Source organism: Danio rerio, chromosome 7 (assembly GCF_052040795.2).
Source record: "Danio rerio strain M-AB ecotype USA chromosome 7, GRCz13ab, whole genome shotgun sequence".
Taxonomy (NCBI): Eukaryota; Metazoa; Chordata; class Actinopteri; order Cypriniformes; family Danionidae; genus Danio; species Danio rerio.
The window spans coordinates 56,665,280-56,683,307 of NC_141027.1; the positions used below are offsets into that span (position 1 = coordinate 56,665,280).

General features: G+C 38.9%; 2 protein-coding genes across 5 annotated transcripts in view; one reads left to right on the forward strand and one right to left on the reverse strand.

The window, feature by feature from the left end:
- ankrd11 (ankyrin repeat domain 11) overlaps nt 1-18,028 on the forward strand; it is a 213,603-nt gene that overhangs the window by 190,852 nt on the left and 4,723 nt on the right. For 2 of the 4 annotated variants that reach the window (XM_087261895.1, XM_087261896.1), the window contains exons 5-12: nt 4,857-5,030; nt 6,713-6,913; nt 7,090-7,232; nt 7,339-7,486; nt 7,575-14,629; nt 14,805-14,903; nt 15,269-15,412; nt 17,921-18,013. In XM_087261895.1, coding sequence (XP_087118021.1) covers nt 4,857-5,030; nt 6,713-6,913; nt 7,090-7,232; nt 7,339-7,486; nt 7,575-14,629; nt 14,805-14,903; nt 15,269-15,412; nt 17,921-18,013 — 8,057 coding nt within the window. The remainder of the gene's footprint in view (nt 1-4,856; nt 5,031-6,712; nt 6,914-7,089; nt 7,233-7,338; nt 7,487-7,574; nt 14,630-14,804; nt 14,904-15,268; nt 15,413-17,920; nt 18,014-18,028) is intronic. The other 2 variants (XM_087261897.1, XM_087261898.1) reach the window with 1 other exon arrangement.
- Nucleotides 1-18,028, reverse strand: part of csnk2a2a (casein kinase 2, alpha prime polypeptide a) — a 471,730-nt gene that overhangs the window by 116,791 nt on the left and 336,911 nt on the right. The window lies entirely within an intron of this gene.

Consider the following 18,028-nt stretch of genomic DNA (forward strand, 5'->3'; position numbering starts at 1 on the left):
ACTCATGAAACCAATCCCCCTACCCGCCACCCTTTTAACCCCATCCCCCATACTGTCCTTTCATCTGCTGTGCATAAAGAATTGACACAACATCCTGCGGGCACTTCCTGTCTCTTTTGCTTTCATTTCCTGTTTTCTCTGGGCAGCTCGCAGAGATTCTGTCAGTTTTGGTGTCATGTCATGTTGGGCGATTCTTATTAAATCAAGCATTGTTCTTAATACTGCTATAATTAATAGCTGTTTTTTTTTTTGCTGTGAGTTTTGCAACTTGACACACACCATTTCATACCTCAAGTTACTATAGTTGTCATTTTACTTTCACCTTTCTGTTCAGTTTTATTTTGTTGGTCTTTTTTTTGACTGGTGGTAAAACCACCCAGCACACCTTAACAACTACAATCCAGCATGTTTGTTTCGCTTTTACACATTTACCATTGGAAATTTCCCTTGTCTGTTGGGCTGCCGTCCCTGTAACCCTCAGTCCCTGACCTAGATTCAGCCCTCAGTCTCAGAGGACACACAGTAAGCCGCTCTCTCAGACAGCATACCAAGAAATGCTACTCAAACCAACAATATTGCTGTTGTTTATTTTGAGTCAAAAGAAGGAACTAATGAGAATAAACGGCTAGATTTTAGCCTTCACCATCATCCTCCATAATCTGAGCTGAACATATGAGCTCATTCTGAAAATGTATGTGGTAATTTTTCAGTTGTTCTTTCTTCCACTCTTATGTTACAAACCACACACCTAGCCAGCTTTTCTGGTTTGGGTTGTTTATGACAAACAAGTTTTACCACCTTCATTACAGGAAGATTGTGATATAATACAGGGTGTTCGTGGGGTCTTAAAGTCCTAAATTTTAAAAACTAAATTTTAGACCTTAAATTCACAAAAATATTGTACATGTTTAATCATTTAAAAAAGGTCTTAATTTTTCTCCGTCAAACTAAAGCTACCCAGTTTCAACACACAACCAATTATCAACAATCCATCTAAATAAAAATAATTTATTTTTAATAAAATTAAAAATATTTTAATTTTGAAAATATTTCAAAATTATGAAATCACAACAGCTTTTAGACGTTTTTTACAGCAAATTCTCTAAATTTAATTTGTTAATCAGGAAAACAAAACTATAAATAATTACATAATTCTTCATGACAATGACAGGGCAAAATATGCCTTTATAGGATCTTCCATTTTTTACAGAAATTATTTACAGAGGTAGGGGGTGGACATAATACAATAGGCATGAAACTTAGGGTTATATATTAGAAATGAGTTCGGTTAAAAAAATGTAGAAAAAAATATAGACATTAAAAATATGTGGCTTTGAAATAAAATTATTTTGTGTTATTTTTGGCAAGCAAAATACAAATTCTATTTAGTGTTTAGCTTCGTATAAGTCTAAAATTTCATTTATAATGGTCTTAAAAGGGTCTTAAAGTCTTAAATTTTACTTGATAAAACCTGCAGAAACCGTGTAAAATACATTGACCAAAAAAAAAAAAATTTGATCTGATTCGGTTCCTCTAGTAGGGTGTCCACAGGGTCTTAAAAAGTTTTAAAATGTCTTAAATCCTAAAAGCTAAATTTTAGGCCTTAAAAAGTCTTACATTTACTGAAATATTGTGTTGTAGGTCTTAAATCTTTTTTTATTACTAGTTTTAAATTTCCTTGTAATTAGTTTTTTTCTTAATTTTATTATTATTGTAGAAAGCTATGTTTTGTTCTATTCTTGGTAAGGATTATGGAGTGTGTGAATAAATATATTTAAGAAATAATAAAAATTTTATTAAATAAAGCAATTAGATGTTTATAATGGTTTAGTTATCTTATAACTTAATATATTTAAAATGTGTTTTGGTATTTTGCAAGTGTATTGATTGTGTTGCTCCCAGTGTTTGTGTCTAGTGCAATAAAATTTGATCCGTCTTAACAACAAAGGCTGCTTTGTAGACTGCTTTGTGGGTTAAAAAGAATTGTTGTCATGTTGCCACCACACGGCTTTGCATTTTAGACTGGGTGTAAAAGGAAATGTGATGTCATCGTTTACATTTACTTAATGGGTCTGTTTTTTGTTCTGTTGGAACAATTAAACGTTTCATTACTGTGTTTTTTTTTAAATGGGCAAAACGAATTATATATTATTTCAATTAGATTTTGTTTGTTCATGGGATTTGAGTGCTTTTGAAAATTGATATTAAATCTTTATAATGGTTTAGTTATCTTATAATTTAATATATTTAAAATGTTCTTTGGTATTTTACAAGTGTATTAATTGTGTTTCTCCTAGTGTTTGTGTCTAGTGCAATTAAAATTGATCCGTCTTAACAACAAAGGTTGCTTTGTAGACTGTTAAAGAATTTTTGTCATGTTGCCGCTACATTGCTTTGCACTTTAGACCGAGTGTTTTGAAGAAATGTGATGTCATCATGTACATTTATTTATTGGGTCTGTTTTTTTGTTCTGTGGAACAATGACAAGTTTAATAACTATGTCTTTTTTTAAAACTTATTACAATGCTTGTTCATTTACTACAATTTGAGCTGTAGGGCAGTGGTCCCCAATCTTTTTATCATCGCGGACCGGTCAACCATCAAACGTTTTTTCCGAGGATGACAAGCTGACAATACATTGCTGCAACTCTGATACAAGTTTTACTTGTAAAGAAAATGTCTGCACTGTTTGTGTGTTCTGTTTTGTCTGAGATAACAAGTCTGCTGAATTGTGTATATACCATGCAAAGTATGAAGCTGATTGGTCAGTTCTTGTGCACCCGGAGCATTTATTCAACTGAGTGTGTCTGCCAAGCTACGCACCTCCATTGAAAATAACAAACTTGTGGAAACTCCTGAAAAGACACGATATGCGAACGCCCCTAAAAGGCTGCCATCATTTGCAATCTCCAGCAATCGATCTTCTAGGACAGACATGTTGAATTCACCTGACTTGTTGACAAATGGGTTGCAGATCCATTCCTTGGCAGTTTGCAGGTCTTTCACTGGGCCTTTTCCTCTTAGCAAAGAAACTTTCCAAACGCGTTTGTTTCTTACTCATTTTGCTGCTTGTGGGTTAAATTTTGCCATTCAAATGACAGAGATGTAAGCAAGTGAATACCGTATTTTTTTCCAAAATAAAAGATTGTTCAAACTTAGATAATAATTAAAACTGAAATAAATAACGATTTCTTGTGCAGCCTGGTACCAATTGATCCACAGACTGGTACCAGTTCATGGCCTGGTGGTTAAGGACCACTGCTTTAGGGTTCTTTTGAGGCAGGGTTGCAATGATTAGTGCATAATTCAGCTGTTTTACATATATATATATATATATATATATAAATATATATATATATATATATATATATATAAATATATATATATATATATATATATATATATATATATATATATATATATATATATGTATATGTGTATATATATATATATATATATATATATATATATATATATATATATATATATATATATATACATATATACATATATATATATATATATATATATATATATATATATATATATATATATATATATATATATATATATATATGTTTCTCTTATTTATAACGAATCATTGTTTTGCATATATACAATGCAATGCTTTTTAGTAATGATCCTGGGCTTATTCATGAATATAATTGTTTTGTTTCAAGGTATCAGATTATGGAAGCATAAGCATGAAAATATGCAAAATGAAAAACATTCTGCAGTTCACTTTACTTTTAATACAATAAGTGAGGATGAAAAGCTTGATCCTGACATCAGAGGACTTTTATATTACTGTACCATAGTCATTACATTCTATTTTAGAACACAAAAGTACAAGCTCTGCGTTTTTCAGTTCCCTTCATCCGGCCTTTATAAACATGTTTAGGCTGCTGCTGCTGCTCATGTTCTTCAAGATTTGGATCACAGGAATGCATCTAAATGGCAAGAGCGTGTGTGTTCAAAAGGTTGGGGTACATTACATGTAATTGTTTACAGGTGTTAGCGAATATTTATCAGCCCCAACCGTGAAGAATAATTCCTGGAAAAATCCCATTACTGGAAGCATTTGTCTGGCTTCCTCTACCTACAAATTATGCTTGTGGCCTTGAGCAAATCACAACGTAGAAACGGCAAGCCAGCTAGTAGATCTTCTATAGATTAGACAATTGCAGAAATCTAGATGACAGGACTGCTGTACCTCATTGGGTTTTTATTGGCGTTAGGAATGCCCGTGAGACATTTGGGCATGTTTGCATAGTTTGAGGCTTGGGGGGTTATATTAGAATCTGGCAAACACTAAGACGGCTATCCTACTGTAAGTCGATAGCAAGGCCGAGACTTGTGCAGTGAGTAGGACATGTGCATTGTGGCGCGGATATGTTGACAATGACATACTGAGAATAATTGATGGGCATTTCTGTGAAGAGCAGCTGCTTTTGTCCAAATGCAGTGGTGACCTTGTCTCTGCCACATTGAAATGTGAACACCGGCCATTTTGTAATCGGTGACAGGCTGCCAAGTCATAGCCTTAAAGAAACACGTGCACACACACACACACTAGACTGGCAGTGATGGGCCCCTCCCTCCCCATAAGGCTAATATCAAACTATGGCTGGTGCCACCAGAGGGCTTTCACATAGGCCGAACAGCTGGGAATTCACCAAAGGTTTCACTTGACCTTCAGGCTACTAAGAATGGCATAGATGGGATGCACTTAATTGCACATTAACTTGAGCTAGCGTACATACAAGGTCACACAACTGAGTAAAAAGGAGTTTGTCTGTTCAAAAGCATTTCTGAGGCTGGTTTGCGAATTAACATGCCCGTTTTCTTCTCAACAGAAAAACAAGGTCCAGAGCGGAAGCGCATTAAAAAAGAGCCCACTAACACCAGGAAGTCAGGCCTGCCGTTTGGGATGGGCATGCCAGGGATCCGGGCCGGGTACCCACTCTCAGAGCGGCAGCAGGTGGCTCTTCTCATGCAGATGACGGCGGAGGAGTCCGTAAACAGTCCAGGTGCGTGTTTGTCATGAGCGCCACGTCTCGGGGGGCCACAAGTAGGAGGGGGGCCCGGCGGCTTCAGTAGCTTCCACTGTCCCCGCAGCACTCTTACGCTATGCATCATTTAAAAACACACCACAGCACTTAATTAGAATTCAATTAAACAAGATAACCCTCATCAATTTCCATTACTTCAGCGAAATGAACCTCTGCAATCTTAATCCACTGTTTTTCATCAGCCCTCTAGAACTGTTGATAGAGCAGCAAGGGACTTGAAAGTACTGTTCCAAAATAAATTTCTGATTCAGATTTGATTGGATTTGCGCCTGTGGTATCGCAATCTAACGTTGCAGCTTGTGAGGGAAAACAAAACTTCTAATGGCTATTGACAGTTTTCCTGGGCTAGAGCATTTGTAATAAGTGCTATATCTATCTCTAGTAAGTATGTGTCTATTAGATTTGTCAAATTTAGTTATTCTTCCACAAATAGTTAAACAGATTTATTTTTTCCAAAACAAAAGGATACTGGAAATGCCAAAGAAAAATACAGCCCCACCCCTGCAGAGCTCTTTTGCATGCCAGCTATTGTTGTGCAGTCTTGTGCTTGTTCTGTATTGAAGCATCTCAAAAAAAGTCATCTAATGATTTTCATGTTGTTGCTAATATATTTTTCATGTTTGCTAAAAGAATAGTTGGTTTATTTAATGCAGTAAAAATTCGTTTATGACAGTATTAACCAAATACAAACAGTGAAAATCTGTTAAAATTGCTTAATTCAGTCCAAGATGTGAAACAGGAAGAAGGTGCAATTTGACGCAGGCAAAAGTTATCCGTTTAAAATGTTTGTGCAAGACTGCCATCTAGAGGTTGTACAAAGCTCAGTTACTTGCTTTAACTCTGTTTTTAATTGTCATTGGTTCTCACGTTTTTTCTTGAAGGCCCAAATGCAGGTTAATACCTCTCCTCTACAGATGTATTGATGACAAAACTACTTAATTTAAGGAAACAGCTTTCAGCAGTTTGAAGAATGGCCCTTTTTTAAGGATCCATTAGTATTTGTATAGTTGTGAAAACAGACTTGAAAAAATTACAGGTTTCTGTTAGAACCCAGGTTCTTAAAAAATGAGTTTTAGTGGTGGATAAATGAAAGATAATAAGACTTGGCCTAACTACGATGTACTTCAAAACAGAAATACAATGTACTTAATGTGTTCATAATGTATTACAGAACACTTCTGGTGATATTCAGGTGGGATACAGGTAGGTTTAGGGAATGCTTTGGTGGTATGGGTAGGTTTAAGGGTGGTTTAAAGTGTAAGGGATTGTCAACAATGTAATTATAAATGTAATTACCAATAGTATCTGGATGCAGCCTTTATGATGCAAGCTGAGATTGCATCTCTCAAAGATGCAAGTATTTAATCAAGTATAAGTACAATGTTAAAACGTGTATTAACACAATAAGTACATTGTAATGAGTACATATACGTTATGGCCACTTACCCTTTTATTTAAAGCTACTTACGATTGAAGACAGATAAAGCAACAATGTGCAAGTGCTGCGACAAATCAAACAGTCCAATAGTGTTTCATGTGAAATTATTCTTAATGATCATGTTTAACTTTTGCCTCTAGTGGCCATTATTAAAATATGTTTTTGTAAGTAACCTAAATTAATAACTGATATTTGTGTTCAGACACAACACCAAAGCACCAGTCACAGTCAAGTCTGGGTCAGAAGGGAACGCCAAACTCTGCCTCAAAAACCAAAGACAAAGTTAACAAGAGGAACGAGAGGGGTGAGACAAGGTTGCACCGGGCAGCCATTCGTGGAGAGGCACGCCGCATAAAGGAGCTCATCAATGAGGGGGCTGACGTGAATGTAAAAGACTTTGCAGGTAAGTGCAGCTTTCAGAGATCAGTTTCAGAGATCAGTTGCTTTTTTTCCATCGTTTCATGTTGATGTGTGCTGTTAATATCGAATAGGACAGAATGATATAGATTATTGCAGTTTGGAACTATTTGAAATGCACATGAAATTCTTCCAGTAATGTAGGAATGCTTTTTATTTTAGGCTGGACCGCACTACATGAGGCTTGTAACAGAGGGTATTATGATGTGGCCAAACAGCTGCTGGCAGCCGGGGCCGAGGTTAACACCAAGGGCCTGGATGACGACACGCCTCTACATGATGCATCTAACAATGGCCATCTCAAAGTAAGTGACTCAGAAATTATACATTACATTTTTTTACACAAGATAGCACACAATTTTAGGACCTTGTTTTTATTGATTATGTCACACCTACATTCTGGTTTTGTAGGTAGTGAAGCTGCTGTTACGATATGGAGGTGATCCTTGTCAAAGCAACAGAAGAGGAGAGACTCCGTTAAAAGTGGCAAATTCACAAACAATGCTTAATTTGTTGTTGGGGAAAATCACCTACTCCTCCAGTGAGGAGAGTTCCTCTGGTATGTATCATGAAGTGCATCTGTTTGCATGTATTCCAGAAAGTGCTTAACAGGAAATGTTACTAATAAAAGTTCTTGTGCTTCTCAGCAGATTCTTCTGAAGAGGAAGATTCCCCATCGTTTGCCCCATCTAGCTCTGTCGATGGCAATAATACGGACTCAGAGTTTGAGAAGGGCTTGAAATTAAAAGGGAAGGGCATGGACCCACCCAAATCCACCACCACTCCAGTCAAGGATGAGTACGAGTTTGACGAGGACGATGAGGAGGAGCGTGTCCCACCTGTGGATGACAAGCACCTGCTCAAGAAAGAGTTCCGCAAGGAGCCTGTCAGCAAAACAAACAACTTAATCTCCATACCCAAGATGGAGGTCAAAACCTATTCCAAAAGCAACTCGCTAACACCAAAGAAGGCTGTGCGCAGGATCCTGTCAGACAGCAACAGCTCGGACGAAGATGACAGAACATTGTGTTTCACACCCACGACCACACCAAGGCAACCTGCACCTCAAACTAACATCAAGAGCAGAGACTCGGCGTCACTGAATTCCAAGCAGCAGAAAGAGAAAAGTAAAGTCAAAAAGAAAAGGAAGAAGGAGACAAAAAATAATGTTAACAAGGAGGTGCGCTTTAATAAAGTGAATAAGTTCTGCACCTCAGACTCAGAGATTGGGGACCTCGAGAGTGAAGACGATAAAGGGTCCATTCAGAATACAAATTGTGTAAAGGACTCTTCTACATTGAGCCTCAAAGACCCCTCTGTCTTTACCTCTTTGTCAGTCACGTCTTCCTCCTCGCATGGGAGTTTGAACTCACAAAAACACACACAGTCTTTGGCAGAGCAGCACCCAAAGCAGTGGAGGACAGATGGCTGGAAAACAGTATCTTCTCCGACAATGTCTGATGTCAGCTCCCTTTCGGACTCGGTCAGAACGCGGCTCTCCAGTGAGTCAGACTACTCATCTGCAGACTCCAGTGTTGAGTCTGTGAAACAGGTAAAAAAGAAAGTGCAAGACAACAGAAAGAAAAACAACACGCATGTCAATGCGGTAGACAAAAAGAACTCTGAGCTTTACAAGACTTCAAACACTGAGGGAGCCATTTCGAAAGCAGACAAAGATGGAAAAGTGTTAAAGAAACACAAAGTGAAACACAAACACAAAAGTAAGGAAAAAGATAAGGCTCCAAGTGTGGTGTTGAGTCAGGACATGAATGAAAAATTTGTCAAGAGCTTCTCTTTTGACTTTGACGATACACGGCAGAAGTCGCTCATTGTTGAGACAGAGTCTCCTTCAGAAAACAGAGTCAAACTCTCCAAACATGAAAAAGATCATTTCAAGAAGGAAGACAGACTGTCTAAGGGTAAATCTGAAGACAAGGACTGGCCAGTTAAGGAAACTCAAAGGGTGGTTAAAGAGGAGAAGTCAAAAAAGACAAAGGAGTCAAACAAGGAAAAGGTGAACAAAGAAGAGCGGGACAAACCTTTAAAGACCGAAAAGGAGAGAAGCATAAAAGACAAGGCAAAGGAGGAGAAGCAAAAAGCCCATAAAGATGATAAAAAGAAGAAGTCAAAAGATAAATCTCTTAAAACTGACAAAAAGAATGAGCAAAAAGAAGAAAAACATTTTAAATCTGAGAAAAGTGTCAAAGAAGAGAAGGAAAAGTCTAAGAGGGATAAAAGCATCAAGGAGGAACCTGACTATGACGACTTTGACTTAAAAAATCACTTACTTGAAGACACCAAGATGAGTGCATCAGATGACCCCCATGATCGGTGGCAGTCGGATATGTCTTCTGACAGTTCATTGTATGGAGATGATAGCTGGGATACCCCGGTTAAAGAATACAAAGCAAATAATGCTGTCAAGTTAATTGTAGAAACAGTAAAGGAGGAAAGCAGGGACAGAAGGAAGGAAAATAAATTCAAAGACAAAAAAACAGATCATGCAGACAAGCGTCCTGAAAAGGAAACTGCATCAAAGAAGAAAGACAAGGACACATCTGACAAGAAAACTGAAAACAAAAAAGACTGGACGGACAAACAAAAGTTCAATTCTGGTCAGACAATGGAAAAGGAGAAGAAACGAAAAGAATCAGCCGAAAGCGTCAAAGAAAAGAAAGATAAGGATTCTGTGGACTGCGGCAGAGACAGAAAGGATTCTTATGAGTTTACTAAAGAAAGGAAAGACTCCAAAGCAAAACAAGAATCTCTGAGAGATGATTATGGGAGCGAGGCCTTCTTTAAAGACAAACCAGAGAGTGAAACCACTTGTAAGTCTGACCCTAGGGAGAGGAACCACTCTGGAAAGGAAAGGGAAAAGAAAATTGATGGTGTGGAAAAGAAAGACAAGTCCAAAGGTGAAAAACACAAGGACAAGCCCAAGGACAGAAATTTGGACCAGGAAAAAGAGAAACCTGAGAAAAACGCCATTGATCGATCACTAAAAGAGAAAGATCTAGAACGGGCCTCCAAAGACAAGCGGGATGGGGTGAAAGAAAAGCATAAAGATTCTCACAGCAAGGACAAAGAAAGGAAGATGTCATCTGAACAGAGTAAAGACAAAAAAGAAAAGGCATCCCTGGACAAACATGCTGACAAAGAAAAAGATTTCCTGGAATTTAAGAAAGAGGAGAGAAAACCTGAGAAGAAAGAGAAGACGTGGTATACAATCGCAGATATTTTTACTGATGAGAGCGAAGATGAAGATGACAATTATAATGGGGGTGTTGCAAAATTAAGCGATTCACTGGGACTGTCAGATTCTCACAGAAAAGATTCCACACCTGACATAGACGAAATGGATAATTTCCAAACAGATAAACATAAAAAATACTCTGAGGGGAAAACACATTCCATAGAAAAACAAAAGGATAAAGAACATAAAGATAAGAAAAAAGAGAAGGCTGCATTTGATGCTGGAAAAGAAAGAAAAGCCTCCATGGAAAAACACAAAGATAAAAAGGACAAAGATTCAACTGAAACAAAACACAAGGAACGTAAGGATAGATCTTCTGTGGATTCAAATCAGGAGAAGAAAAGCAAGCTGAAACTTCTTGACAAGAGGGATGTCAGTGACGAAAAGAGCAAAAACAAATACAAAGACAAGACAGAACACTTAAAAGACCGGAAACTTTCAAAGGGGAGTGGTGAAAATGAGAAATCTTTATTGGAGAAGCTTGAGGAGGAGGCAATGAATGATTATAAAGATGATTCCAATGATAGAAATAGTGAAATTTCATTAGACAGTTTCACAGATCGAGGTCATGAGCCTGTGCTAAGCAACTTCTACGATTCGTCCAACATCAGCATACCTGACATGTCAGAGGAGAGAAGAGAGTCACTGTCTATCACTAATCCACAGGACAGGTTCAAAGAGAAAGAGAGACATAGACATTCCTCGTCTTCATCATCCAAAAAGAGTCATGACAAAGAAAAGGAGAAAGTCAAGAAAGAAAAGAGTGAGAAAAAAGACAAGTCAGAGGAGATAAGAGAAAGTTATGGTCGCAGAGAAAGCTTGCCCTTTGACAAAGAGCCCATGCCTTTAGAGGCTGATCCTTACACTTTTCCATATGGCTCCAAAGTTGATGGCGAAGATGACTTGGACAAGACTCTAGAGTTTGAGAAGGAGATGTCCAAAAAAGACAAGACAAACAGTATCATGAACAGTGATAAATTAAAAGACAAAAAGAAGAAAGAGAAACACAAGGAAAAAATAAAAGAGGAAAAGCATAAATATTCGGATGGATTGGGGTCCTTCAGACACTCAAAAGAAGAACAAAAATCAGGACTGAAGGAAAACACTCAAATATCAAGTATTAAAGAGAAATCAAAAGAAGACTGTTCTAAATTTGACGGCAAAAATAAGGACAGGATTAAAGATATAGTGGATAAAGACAGAACAGACAGCAAGTCAAAAGTCAAAGATGAGAACGACAAATTCAGCCAGTCAAAGGAGACAATAAGAAAGGACAACCGCCCTCGTGAAAAGCTTTTAGTTGATGGCGATTTAAGACTAACAAGTTTTGGTAAAATGCTAAGCTTGAAAGATCAGGAGATAGAAGAACGCCATAAGAGACACAAAGAGAGAATGAAACAGATGGAAAAATTGAGGCATCGATCAGGCGACCCAAAACTCAAAGATAAAACAAAGTCAAATGAAGAACTAAAGAAAAATCGCAGTGAACTCTCCAAAAAAACTGGTTCGGTGGATGCTGCTTTAAAAGAGAAGAAGATTAAAGAGATTGGCCTCCCAACCCAAATGATGTCACCTGATAGAAAGCCACAACCTATTGACAGTCAGAACTCAAAAGACTGGCTTGCTGGTCACCAAATGAAGGAAAGTCTTCCTGCATCTCCACGACCTGACCAGAACAGACCAACAGGTGTTCCCACCCCAACATCTGTGATCTCATGTCCAAGCTATGAGGAAGTCATGCAAACTCCACGCACGCCATCCTGCAGTGCAGAGGACTATTCAGATATCATGTTTGATGGTCTTGAGTGTCATAATTCCTCAGCCACCACAATGTCCATGAATGCTTGTTCCCCCTCCTTCTTTGATAGATTTTCTAACTCATCAAATACTTTCCAGGAGGGAACGTGTATAACACCAGCAAAGAACATGCAGTTACCCCTTGTAAGTCGCTCTGTCACCTCTGACGTCAGAAGACCACTTGATGTTGAGTTCAAAGCAGAAGCAGACAAGTTACTACGACAACACGTTCAAGAAGGCACAGAATTTGAGTCTTCAGCCTCACAACTTTCTGAGGACAAGATGGCAGCAGACAGACTTAATTGCCTTTCCTCGTGTTTTTCACCCACTGCTGACATGTCTCCCAGGCCTGACCTATTGCAACATGAAAGATTACAAGATGAAGTGTCTGCTGTAAATTCCATCAGTGATGGTAATGAATACTCAGGGTGTGTGTATAACAACTATCTCATGAAGCCCTCAACTCCAGTCCATAGACCTGACCCCCAAGAGCCTTGTCTGGATATAGCTGCTCCTCCAACTCCAGCTCCTGCAGCTCTGCCCCCCATGGATATAGATGATCTCTCAGAGCCACACCAGAGTGGACCTGGTCTAATGCCAGCTCACCCTGTCAGTGTAAGCGACTACCTACCTCCTGTTGTTGAAGAGCAGGAAGATGAGGAGGAGGAGGAGGAGGAGGAGGAAGAAGAAGACAATGATGATGATGATGATTTTGTTGAGGACCCCACAGAAAGTCACCATGCTCCAGAGGAGAGCATGCAGGCTAGAAACAATCCCACTTATTTACTCGGGATCGAAGAATCTGACAAAAAGGCTTGGCTTGAATGTTCAGATAGAAGAGATCCTGATGTGCTTCCCATTACACCAGCCCATCCACAAGACAACTACATGGAAAACTCATGTGATCAGTCTTTAGGCTGGAATTCAGAAGCACTCATGAAGTCACCTCATGAGAGTTACAGAGAGGTTGAGGCAGCAGTCTCAAAAATTAGCAGTCCATATTCACATTCTGATTGCGATTTGCAGCACATCCCAAATGTAATCCCTGTGACGCCACCTCATTCTACTTACTCCAGAGCATACTGTCCATCGCAGATTCCTGACTCTCATTATGAGGACCCCAAAGACACAGTGGAAGACCTTCCATCACCTGGAAGACCTGTAGCAGAGACACTGGAGTCCGAATCACCTCAGCTAGAAAATTTCTTCACTGATTGTAAACCAACCCCTGAGGAAAATCAGATGGACCTAGAGTTGCCATGCATGATTAAAGACAATAGACAAGAGTCTCCCACCTATCCTGCAGAGATCAGCATGCCTGTAGCCCCACCAGTCAGCGAAGATCCTGTTGTTTCATGGGCAGATCCATTTTCTGGTGCAGCTGATGAAATGGATGACATGGGTCCCTTCTCTATACCAGAACTTCCTTTTCAAGAGAAGGAGATGCAGGACCCTGATATAACAGCCCCAGAAATTGCAGAGAATAAGCATTCCCCTACTCTGACGAGACCGCCAGTTATTGAGACAAGCGAAAATGTTGAAATGATCAATGTTGACCTGTCAAGTTTGTCTAAAGCTCCATGTTCTCCTACAGTTGTGCCTCATGATGAATCTAGTCAGGATTTGGTTCCTCCAGTAAGTAAGGATGACTATACACCTCAATGCGAGTTGGAGCCAGAGCCTCAGAACATCCCAGATGTTCTTCCCATCAAAGAAACTATCTCAGAGGAAAGGGGTGGATTTGAAGGCATGGATATAAACAATGATAACTTGTTAGCTACTGAGGAACAGGACCATGAATACAGGAAAAAAGAAGTAAACCCAGATGCTATGATGCCATCTGTAATGGTACAATATTTGGAACTGCCAGTCACCACAAAACCACATTTATTAGGACAAAACCCAGTGGTTGCTCTGGGGCCTTCCTGTAGCCCTCATCTTACTGTTCATATTCCAGCCGTGTCAATGCCTACCAGCACCCATGTATCAGAGACTCTTGAGACAACTGCCAAGTTGTCAGTGACTATACCGGTGTCTGAGGCACCCAAGAAAATTGAGGAAATACCTCAGAGAATTACCCGGAAAAAGGCTCAGATGCTGGCCAATCAAAACAAGCAGAGCGCCACACTAAGCTCATCAAGCATCACTCATTCAGTATCCTCATCACCAATTACAACGAGTGTTACCACCTCTTGTGTCACAGTAGAAAAGGAGAAAGAGACCATCAGCTCAAGTAATGTTCAAACATCCGCACCCTCTGCACCTGCATTAATCACAAAAACAAAAGGCAGGCCCATTGAGGATGATGACAACCAGTCCCAACATCCACGCAAGAGAAAGTTTCCAAAATCAGGCCAGCAGCAGGTGCAGGTTCAGTTGGTGAACACAGCAATGAAGCAGACTCGGGAGATGATCCAACAAACTCTAGCAGTCATTGTGAACGCCATCAAATTGGATGAAATCGAGCCATACCACAGTGACCGTTCCAACCCCTATTTTGAATACCTTCAGATCCGCAAGAAAATCGAAGAGAAGAGGAAGATCTTGTGTTACATAACCCCTCAAGCCCCTCAGTGTTATGCAGATTATGTGACATACACGGGCTCCTATCTGCTTGATGGCAAGCCTCTTAGCAAGCTTCATATTCCTGTGGTAAGACATTTGTTTTTATAAAGACCCCTTAACAGTGTTCTAACCAATTTAGCATACCATTTTGGACCATATTAAGACATTATATGTTTAAGCTGTAGGTATGCTTAGCTAAACAAAATTAAAATTCCGAGATTTCCTAAATAAAAAGTTGTGGCATATTTCCTTGTTATTTTAGATTGCTCCACCACCATCTTTGTCAGAACCCCTGAAGGAGTTGTTCAGACAGCAAGAGGCCGTGAGAGGAAAACTAAGACTACAACACAGCATTGAGAGGGTAAACTTTTACTCTTTGCCTTTAGACTTTTTTTGTTTTCTCCCCTCTATGCATCCCAGAGCTCATTTCAGAAGTCACCCCATTAGGATGCAATGATCACACTGCACAAATCCTTTGATGAATCATCAAAGGCTTTGTGTAATAGAATAGCAACTTATTTGAAATACACTTCCACTTCTAACTAAACAAGTGTATTTCAGTATGATCAGTCTCCTCATTTCATCTCATTTTCTTCTGATGTTCTTACTGCGACTACCAGACCTTGATCCCTTTAAAAGACCGGCTTTGTCCCTGGATTAGATGAATAGGGTATCACTGAATCAGTCGAATGTCCAGTCTAACTATAATTTTATGTCCCCTTACAGGAGAAGCTGATTGTATCCTGTGAGCAGGAAGTGCTACGTGTTCACTGTAGAGCAGCAAGAACGATCGCAAATCAGGCCGTTCCTTTTAGTGCTTGCACAATGCTGCTGGATTCAGAAGTCTACAACATGCCATCAGAAAGCCAGGTGAGGCTTCATTTTAGCTACTTTTGTTAACACATCCAAGATTTTACAGAGATTTGAGCGATCAACATTCATAACAGATGTAATTTCCCCATGTCTGTTATTTTGTTTTTTTAATTATGTTAATACTTTAAAGGTGCAGTAGGTGATCTGCCTAAATGCTAACCACTTAGCATCATATCTTTGGCACACAGTCCAAAGCCACGCCACCTGAAATCACAAACACACACATTAAAGATGACAGAGACCCACTAGATCAGTGGTCACCAAACCACCAACCTGAACAAACTAATCAAGGTCTTACTAGGTATACTTGAAACATCCAGGCAGGTGTGATGAGGCAAGTTGGAGCTAAAGTCTGCAGGGACACCGAGATTGGTTACCCCTGCACTAGATCATATCATTCGCCAGTTAGAAAACTTTATAGTACTATATATTAATACAATTCTGTATGAAAAACTGTTATATCTAGCACATTTTTAGTTGTGTAGCAAGCAAAACTTATCATAATGTGTAATATTTCATGCATGCAAGGATCGCTGGACTCACAGTCTCATGCGCTTTCTTACAGCTACTACTGTATGCTTAGTGGTTGGCTGGCGGCGTGCAGAAATTACATTTATTACTAGGCCACACAGGATCACAGGTTGTCATTGTTCAAAAATGACCAAATGTGAATATAAAACCAACTTCAGCTCAGTAAAGCAGGCTAGGCATGAACAGTGCTATTTACAGATGTTTTGTTGTTAAACTAAATTAAAAAACTACATTATCAATGCTGTAAAACAGGGATCACCAAACTTGGAGTATCGTAATTCAAATCTTAATAACTGAAATAAAGAATAATAGCCTTTTAACTTTTATTTAATCTTTACAATGCAACTCCATCTAAATCCACTTATTTGTATACTCGTAATATATCTACTAAAAGACAGAAAATATGACTTTACAAAGTGTATTGTAAATAAATCAAATGAACACTTGCATATTAGTCAATTTAAAAACTAAATAATTATAACATTATACACATTTACAAAAGTAAATAAATAGACTCAATGATGGGCTAAAAATCTGGGCTACATTTCTGCGCGCACAGATTCCGCGTGGACCTTTATATAACCCATTCCTAAAATAACACAATCTACAATTTTAGTTTTAAAGCATAACATAACCTGTCTAACAGAAATACTTCAGCCATTGGTGTCATCCTTCCTCCAGTATGTAAAAGTAACTCCAATATTGATTCAGGATTTTAAAGTTTTGATTCAGCATTTGTTTTTACCGCTGTCACTCGTGTCCATGTAAACTCAGCGTATGCACGCGCATCGGCAGATCTGTGTGAACAGGGGTGCGCAGTTGTACAAATCAACATTTGCTGACATACAGTTAGGGCAACTTATCGGAATTATGCGAATTATCAGCTTGACAATTTTTAATTGAAATATTTTAGTCTTACCCAGAATAAAAAAATATATGTAAAGACATTTAGATCATTTACTTTAATCATCACTGGTGGAATGTGAAGAGAAACCACGGCGAATGAAGTTCTGCACAAGACTTTTGGCCAGCGGAGAAATTAAAATGGTCGTGCCCAACTGAGTCTGGTTCTCTCGAGGTTTTTTTTCTTCACTCCCATCAGGTGAAGTTTTTTTTCCCTCTCCGCTGTCGCCACTGCCTCGCATGGTTCAGGATTGGTAGAGCTACGCATCGATGAATTGGCTCTTCAGTGTTTGAACTCTCAGTAATGATTAAATCACACTGAACTGAGCTAAACTGAACTGAACTGAACTTAAACACTAAAACCTGAACCACACTGTTCTAGTTACTGAACCACACTGTTCCAGTTACTATGACCATTTATGTGAAGCTGCTTTGACACAATCTACATTGTAAAAGCACTATACAAATAAAGCTGAATTGAATTGAAGAGAATTTCAACCAGCATAACCAAAATTATTTCTGAGGACAATCTGGCTCTCGGATAAGACGTTAAACTGAATTCCTGGCTCTCTGTGGTCATTGAAAATCCCATGGCACTTCTCATAAAGAGCAGGGGTGTAACTCCGGTGCCCTGGCCAAATTCCCTCCATCGGCCCTTACCTATCATGGCCTACCAATCATGACCTATCCACATGAATCTGCTCTATCACTGTCTCTACTCCACCTATAGCTGGTGTGTGGTGTTGGATGCTGCACACTGGTGGTGGTGTGGAGAGACCCCCTCATGATTGTGAAACACTTCCGGTATATGGCCATACATTATAAATGCGCTATATTAATACACATTACATTACAATCACCTACTGCACCTTTAACATTAAAAACATACTAGCGTGTGTGAATAACACGTTTATATTCATGGCAGTCTGAACTGTGAGGTGCAAAATATTAGTAAATAAAGAATTACACTGAAAATAAAATAATGGCAATAGAGGTTCAGTCAATCCAGGTTTTAATGTTGTCCATTCCTACAGAGACTGAGTTTAATTTGTAACAAATCTTGCTCTTCAGGGGGATGAAAACAAGTCTGTGAGAGATCGCTTCAATGCTAGGCAGTTTATCTCCTGGATTCAAGATGTGGATGATAAGTACGACCGTATGAAGGTGAGGAGTTTGCTC